This window comes from Manis javanica, chromosome 13 (assembly GCF_040802235.1).
Source record: "Manis javanica isolate MJ-LG chromosome 13, MJ_LKY, whole genome shotgun sequence".
Lineage (NCBI taxonomy): Eukaryota > Metazoa > Chordata > Mammalia > Pholidota > Manidae > Manis > Manis javanica.
Window position 1 is genome coordinate 89,730,708 of NC_133168.1, and position 8,256 is coordinate 89,738,963.

The window sequence follows — 8,256 nt, forward strand, 5'->3', positions numbered from 1 at the left end:
TTATATACCGCGGCTAAATTTAGGCTGCACCCGGAGCTCGTCCCCATCCGGGACGCGTTTCCGCCGTCGCCGCCTTGGCCCGGCCCCCGCGCGCGCCGCGCCTATAAGGCCTGGGCGGGCCCGGCCGCGGCCCGCAGAGCCATCCCCGCCCCGACCAGCCCGGCTCCGGGCCGCCGCTCCCTGGTGTCCCGAGCCCGCGTCGGCCCCGGCTCCCGGCCATGGCGCTGAGCGAGCCCATCCTGCCGTCTTTCTCCACTTTCGCCAGCCCGTGCCGCGAGCGCGGCCTGCAGGAGGTGAGGGCGGCAGGGACAGCGAGGGCGGCCAGCTCAGGGCAGCAGACCATGGGCTGCGGGGAAGTAGAACGCAGGCGGCGGGGGCCGCAGGCTCACAGTAGTAGAACGCAGGCGACGGGGAGCTGCGGGTCAGGGCGGTAGAACACAGGCGACGGGCGGCGACCCTCCCCGCCCACTGCCGCGCGCTCACGCCTATGCCCTGTCGTCCTGTCGCCCGCAGCGCTGGCCGCGCGCAGAGCCCGAGGCAGGCGGCACCGACGAAGACCTCAACAGCGTGCTGGACTTCATCCTGTCCATGGGGCTGGACGGCCTGGGCGCTGAGGCCGCCCCGGAGCCGCCGCCGCCGCCCCCGCCGCCTGCGTTCTACTACCCCGATCCCGGCGCGCCGCCGCCTTATGGCGCCCCCACGGGCGGCCTGGTGTCCGAGCTGCTGCGGCCCGAGATGGACGTGCCTCCGGGGCCCGCGCTGCACGGCCGCTTCCTGCTCGCGCCGCCGGGTCGCCTGGTAAAGGCCGAGCCCCCCGAGGCGGATGGCGGCGGCGGCTACGGCTGCGCGCCCGGCCTGACTCGCGGGCCGCGGGTCCTCAAGCGCGAGGGCGCCCCAGGCCCGGCAGCCGCGTGCATGCGAGGCCCCGGCGGCCGCCCCCCGCAGCCCCCCGACACGCCGCCGCTGAGCCCCGATGGCCCCGCGCGCCTGCCCGCGTCCGGCTCGCGCGCCCCCTACCCACCGCCCTTCGGTGGCCCAGGCTTCGGAGCGCCGGGGTCCGGCCTGCACTATGCGCCGCCCGCGCCCGCCGCCTTCAGTCTCTTCGACGACGCGGCCACGGCTGCCGCCGCCGCAGCTCTGGGCTTAGCGCCGCCCGCTGCCCGAGGTCTTCTTACTCCGCCCGCTTCCCCGCTGGAGCTGCTGGAGGCCAAGCCCAAGCGCGGCCGCCGCTCCTGGCCGCGCAAGCGCACCGCCACGCACACCTGCAGCTACGCGGGATGCGGCAAGACCTACACCAAGAGCTCCCACCTCAAGGCGCACTTGCGCACGCACACAGGTGGGCGGCGGCGCGCGACAGGGACGGCGGCGGGGGCCCAGAGCGGGGGCGGTCGCCCAGGAGACTAGGGAGGGGGCGTGGCTCAGTAACTGGGGAGGAGGCGCACGTTTAGGAGCCCCCCTCGACCAGCGTGGCTCAGGACTTTAGGAGGGGGATGCGTGCTGAGGACCCACACCCCCGAGCGTGGCCCAGGACTTTGGGGAGGGGGTGTGCGCTTAGGGACCTAGAGGGACGCTGTGTTTCATCAGAATGTTGGGAAGAGGGCACAGCTTAGGTCCCCTTTGGGGTCGTGGCTCAAAACCCGGGCAGGGTCAGTGCGTGCTTCGGATCCCCGGGGGCGAGAATGAGGAGGTCCGCGATTGGGGTACACGTACCTAGGACCCCTAGAGGTTCAAAAGGTAGGGAGGAGCGCTTTGAGGGCCTGGTTAGGGGTAGAATGCTCGCGCCGGGGTGAGTGTGCGTACTGAGGGTCTGGGGGGGGAAACTGAGGCCGGCTGCCTTCCCCTCCCTGCAGGCGAGAAGCCCTACCATTGCAACTGGGACGGCTGCGGCTGGAAGTTCGCGCGCTCGGACGAGCTCACCCGCCACTACCGCAAGCACACCGGCCACCGGCCATTCCAGTGCCACCTGTGCGACCGTGCCTTCTCGCGCTCCGACCATCTGGCGCTGCACATGAAGCGGCACATGTAGCCTGGACGCCCCCTCGCCCCTCCGCGCGCGGCCGTGGCGGGTCCCACGCGCCGGGAGCGGCCCCCACCCCCAAACTGTGACTGGTATTTATTGGACCCAGAGGACAGAGCAGGGCACAACGTGGCCACCGAGGGGACCCCCCCGACGACGACGACGGTGCCGTCCCGGCCCCTGTCAGACTGAAGGCCTGGTGGGAGAAGACCCCAATCCTCCTTGACGAGTTTTGTTTTCAAAATGGTGCAATAATTAAGCGACGTCTTCCCCCACCGGGTCTACACTAGAGAATCGAGGCTTGATGCCTTGTGAGAAATACAGCCTTAATTTGTACTGTCTGCGACATTTTTTATAATATTGTACATAGTGACTGTGACAGGTATTGTATTACTGTAAATAGGGACACGGGCATTTTGGCTGCCAGTTCATTTTTATAAGACTGTTGGGTTTTTTTTAATTAAAAGAAAAGTTTTGCATCTTTTGACAAATCACGGAGTTGGTTTCTGGCTGCTTGGAAGCTAGGGGCTTGGGGCACCTGGGAGGGACGTGGGCGGGGAACAGGCAGCTTTGATGGAGGGCGGCCTGGCAGAGGCGGGGTGAAGTCCTGCCTGAGCCTGCACCAGTGGGGGGGGAATGCCAGCTGCGGCGCCCAGCTGCCAGGAACCTGTGGGTTTTTCTATAAATTTAAACACTGCATTTTCAGACCAAGGGAGTTATTTTAAGGCTGTTCCCTGAGCCATAAATTGCCTCCTTTTCCCCCAGCGCTGGGGAAAGTGCTGGACCCACTGACGTGGCCTCTGCTGAGCTGAAAAAAACCCTTACCTCTTTCTGGAAGCTTCTGAGGTTTTAGCCAAACTTCTGGAGCATGCAGGCATTTTTTTTTTTTTTTCAAGAAGGGGCAAAATGCTGAATCTCTGACCTGCTTTGCCTTTTACTTATTGTGCCTTTTAGCAGGATTTTTTTTTAAGGGATGAGTTCCCCATCCTGTTAGGAAAAAATGGCACCATGTTTGAGGGCTGTGCATAGTGGGTGCTCTTTTTTGGATGAGGAAACTGAGGCCCAGAGAGGTAGCTCTGGAGGGGCGGGTAGTATTAGGATGCAGCATGGTCTGTCTGCCTCCTGAGGGTCCTTGAAGCCCACTGGAGGGAGCTTCCTGCAGCTGCCCATCTGTTCCTTGCATTGCAGGCCTATGAGAGACCCTCTGCAGGTGCCCTTGCTGAAGGAACTTGAGAGCCTTTGCCTTGGGTGTGCTGGTGACCACGCCAGAAACCCGCCTCTGGTCAAAGGACCCCTGCCTGCATTGTGCCCCAATGTCTTGGTGGGGGAAGGAGGCTCCCCTTAGCTTCCCCCTTCTTAAGGCCCTGGGTGGGTAACCATGACTACCAACAATTGCACAAGATGTTTTCAGAAAGTGAAAATAGCTTGTAAGCAGCGCCTGTTTTAAACACTCTCGCCCCATTGCGACAGAAGCTGGGATTTCCTCCCTCCCTTCATCCTTCCTCCCCCTACTGCAGTCTTGGAAACAGCTGAAAGTGTTTGGTAATCCACAAAAAGCAGAAATGGGAGATGACAAATCTGATTCATCTTTCTCGAGTAAATAGCCCGGAGCCACTTCCGCTGGCGAAGAAGGGTGTCTGCACGTGTGCGCCTCCCATACCTTCTCTCCTCCGCTTTTGCAAAACCTGTTACGGATCAGAGTAGCCACCCCCTCAAGTAGTGGAAATGCCCCTCTTTGCTCTGAACTGGTTTCTGAAGCATTGGGGAGCAGAAGAGAGACTCACAAGAGGTTGAAAACAAAATTTTGGAGGGTCTCCAGGGCTCCCTGTTGAGTTTAAACTTCTGAGTCAAGCCATTTCTCTGGCCAGCGCAAAAAACACCTCTCAGGTTTCCCCCACAGGCCTCGGAGTCCAACGAGAAGCCAGTAGTAACAGGACTGAAGCTGTTGAGTTTCAGTTTCCTGAGTGCTTCCAACTGACTGAATACAAAGTCATGCCACAATGCAGCGGTGTGCTGCAGCCAGAGACCAGGCCTGGCAGGAGGGCTGCCTCAGACTTACGAGTGCAGAAAGAGCCCTCGGCGTTTTGTTCTGCGCCTCCCTGAAAAGCAAGTATCTTCCATTGGCCGCCTTCTGGGGGGGTGGTCCTCAACCAGGGGGACCCGGTCTAGAGGTACTTGCTGCTGGCACCCACGTGATACCCCACAGTGCCCAGGACGGCCCCCACCACTGAGAACGATCCGGCCCCAAATGTCAGCTGTGCCAAAGTCAAAAACATGAGCCCCGGTTCCTAAAAAATCACCCTTTGCTGCTTTCACTAGCAAGATGTTCCTGTCCCAGAGGCAGGTTTCAAAGGCAGACGCCACCCAGAGCAAAGTAGGAGTGCGACCTCGCCACAGAGCCCTGTCTCCGGTCCCTGTGTGAAGACACAGCCTGAACACATCGCCACCCGTGAAAGAACTCTGGGTATCCACTTGAGATCATGTTAAAAAAAAAAAAAATTCACCCTGCATTCTATAACCCAATTCCAATCAACATTTTTGGGAGAGAGGGTTTCTCGGTCAGAGGTGAATTGCTTTCCTATGGCTGTGATTATCAGTAAATTCCCCCCTTTTTTTCCAAGCCAGGCTATAAGCCCTTTTCCATAATTTTTTTTCCTCCGTGATATGTTTTTATTATCATTTAAAATGGCTGCATAATATTCCATTTCGATGTGCCAGGCATTACTTATACAAAGAAGCCCTGAGCCTGTATACAGACTTGGTCATATTTTGGATTGTCCCCTAGGGGAGTAGGCAAAAGGGCTGCAAGGGAGGAAGGGTTTGGGAGGCTTTCAGCATCACTGAAATGATCTCAGAAGAGTGAACTTCAGTTATGGGGAAAGGAGCCTTTTTTCTGCCAGGAGTTTCCTGTATGTCATGACAGCTGTCAGAGGTAAGGTGAGTCCCTGACTAAGCGCCCCGCCCATCAGCTTTGCTGAGCGAGCAACCAGGCCCGGCACCACCCCCGGGGAGTCCCAAAGCAACAGGCTGGAGCCCTCTCGTGAAGGCGCCAGCGCTGGGCTGCCCCAGTGGCCTGGACCAGCTGAGCTGCTGTGCAGTGAGGACAAGATTTCTCAGCCTTGGCACTGCTGACATTTGGGGCTGTATCGTTCCATTCCTCCAAGTTGTGATGACCCTAAATGTCTGCAGACAATGCCAAGTGTCCCCTGGGCACAGAATCACCCCAAATTGAGAACCACTGGGTTAGGGGTTCATGGCCCCCTTAGAGACTTAGCATCTGTAATTGTCTGACCTGCTGAGGTCCTGGGATGCTGCACACATTTAAATACACCAGCTGGGCTGAGGGCAAGAGGGGAGATATGGGTCCTGGTTTATACCATCTAACCCACTGGGGATGTATTCTGGTGCTATGTGCACACTACAGACCTAAATTGATTTTTTTCCCAAAAAATTAACATAGTGTTTCTCAGCCTTGACCCTGCTGACAGTTGAGGCTGGATGGTTCTGTGCCGCAGGGCCTGTCCTGCACACTGCAGGGCATTGACAACCATCCCTGGGCTTGACCCTCTGGATGCCCGGAGCACCCCCAGCCCCGCAATGACGACAACTAAGGTCTGCAGACATGGCCAAGTGTCCGCTCAGGGAGGGGGCAGAATCGCAGGCAGCAAGGAGCTCCACTTAAATAAAACCCATTCTTTCTCAGGGGAGCCCTGGGCTCTGCTGTGTGGGTCTGGTTTCCTTGAGGAGCTTAGTGCTTGGATTATAAATCTCCAATCAGGCCCCAGCCCATCTCTTTCCGTGTTTCCATCTCTTCCATTCATTCATTCAGCAGATGCTCCCGAAACCTCAGCCCTGAGCTGAGTCCTGGGGAAGCATAAGTGACTCAGAAGTGACTCAGCCCCAGGCTTTCACCCAGAGCCCATCTCAACAAATGTTTGTTGAATGACTAATCCAGTGCTAACCTGAATTGAGCTTCAGGGCCTGGGGCCAGTGTAGGTGTGGAGTTGGAGCTGAAGTGCAGGTGGGCGTGGTCCCGATGTCACAGCTCCTGCCTACATGTGGAAATGTCTATGGGCTGAAACACCCTGAGCGCACTGTGTTTCCTTCTGCATCCATGATCTGGGCGTTCCTGGAAGCTCCAGGGGGTCCCTTCATTTTCCAGGAAGATCCCAGACAAGAAAGGAGTGGAGTCAGAAAACACAGGTGTTCAGGGTAGCCTGGCTGGGCAGATGGAGTTCCCTGATGTGCAGTAGCATGAAGCAAAATGAGGCCAGGGAAGGGGGCATTTCCCCAAAAAGCTAAACAGAATTATCATGAGATTCCGCTATCCCACTTTTTGGCATAGACCCCAAAGAATGAGAAACAGGGACTTGAACCGATGCTTATATACAAATGTCCATAGCAGCACTGGTCACAATGATCACAAGGTGGAAATAACCCCAATGCCCATTCCCAGATGAATGGATAAACACAATGTGGCTATCCATATCGAGGAATACTACACAGCCATGAAAGGGAATGACACTGCGCTTCATGCTACTACGTGGGTGAACCTTGTAAACATTAGCCTGAGTGAAAGATGTGAGGCACAAGGGCCACATATGGCATGCTCCCACCCAGGTGAGGTCCCTTGGATCGGTAAGTTCATAGAGACAGAAAGAAAAATAGCATTACGGGCACCAGGGCTGGGAGAGGGCAAGGGGGAGCTGACACTTCTTGGAGATGGGAGTTTCTGTTTGACGTGATGAAAGCCTTTTAGAAGCAGGTAGTGGGGATGGTTGCATAATAGTGTGAACTTAATAGCACTGAATCATATACTTCACAAAGGTTAAAATGGTAACATTTATGTTATACATATCTTACCACAATTAAACATATAACGCATTGGGAGTCTCCACAGACTGGAGGCAGTGAGGTGTGTATGAGTCAGACCCGCGGTTTAGTGTTTTCCAGGCATTTGTGCCCATTGTACAGGTGGGAAAACGGAGGCTTGGGGAGGCAGTGTCCCTGTCCGCAGAGTGGAGCTGAGCTTTGAACCTATGTCTGCCTGGAATGGAAGCCTGTCCCCACTGGGATGCCTCTACAGTGGGTAGTCACTGGGTCTCTTCAGGCCTCAGTCTCCATATCTGGGAACAATGAGGGCATTGGACCCAAAGGTTCCTCTACAGGGTCCTCATACTGCTGACAATTTTATCTCCCCAGGAAAACTAGATAATCCTCTAGCTGCTCCCCTTCACTCTAGAATAAATACAAAGACTTCACTATGGTTGTTGGAGCCCTGCCTCCTTCCGTCCACCTCTCCTCCGGGCTATCTCAGCCACCCTGGCCTCCTTACTCTCCACCGAAACACTCCCTTCCAGTCCCTGCTTCAGGGCCTTTGCACCTGCTGTTCCCTGGGCCTGAAATGCTGTTCCCTGCACTTTCCCCATATCTGCTGGTAGTAGCCAAGCAGAGCTCTACTGGGGGCATCTATGCAGCCTTGAAGCTAGAAACTAGATCCTCGGGTAAGGGTAGGAGGCTGCCAGACAAAGGGCTGGGGCCACCGGTGGCCCTGTCCAGCCACCCTCCCAAGCCCTGACCATCCAGCTGACCAGTCCTGCTCCCTGGGATGGAAGGCTAAATGCTCTCTTCCTGATGGACACATGCTTGGTGACTTCTTTCAAATGATGGGGCTCCTCCAGGCCTTACTGCACAGCGGCAAATCACTCAGGCATGCGGATCCGGGGAGAGATGAACTCCTTGATGTGCCAGAAGGTGAGGGATGCGTGGGGAGTCACAGAGGGGGCAGCCGTCATGGGTGCCTGGGTCCACAAAGCAAGAGAAGCCAGAGTCCCTCAGGGTCCTGTCTCCCAAATCCTCACCCAGACTCCCCGAGTCTGAGACCTAGTGACTGTCCTGTCCCAGAAGGCTCTCCGTAGCCTCCCCCTCCACAAACCCCAGGCCCTCAGCGGTGCCTCTGGGTGGAGGATGCCCACATACCCTGCCTCCCATATGGGGTTCATGGCATGACCCAGCCAGGTGGGTGTGGGATGGAAGGAGATGCCTGCACAGGGGGGCTTCTGTCTGGGAGGGAGAAGGTGAATCTGGCTGGGGTGCACCGGGGGAGGCAGGGGTGCAGGACAGAGGGCAGAGAAGAGCTAGGGAGGGATTAAGGCAGGGGGCGACCTCGGCTTTGGGCGCTGTCCCTCCGGCCCTGTGACACGGTGCCCCCACCGTCACACCTGTGGCTGGAAGAGCTC

At 57.6% G+C, this 8,256-nt stretch overlaps 1 protein-coding gene across 1 annotated transcript; it reads left to right on the forward strand.

The window, feature by feature from the left end:
* The first annotated feature begins 110 nt into the window (after positions 1-110).
* KLF2 (KLF transcription factor 2) lies at positions 111-2,508 on the forward strand. The gene is made up of 3 exons (XM_037009504.2): positions 111-293; positions 514-1,336; positions 1,851-2,508. The coding sequence occupies exons 1-3, from the start codon at positions 219-221 to the stop codon at positions 2,024-2,026; spliced, it is 1,074 nt and encodes a 357-aa protein (XP_036865399.1). The 5' UTR covers positions 111-218; the 3' UTR covers positions 2,027-2,508.
* The last annotated feature ends 5,748 nt before the right edge of the window (positions 2,509-8,256 follow it).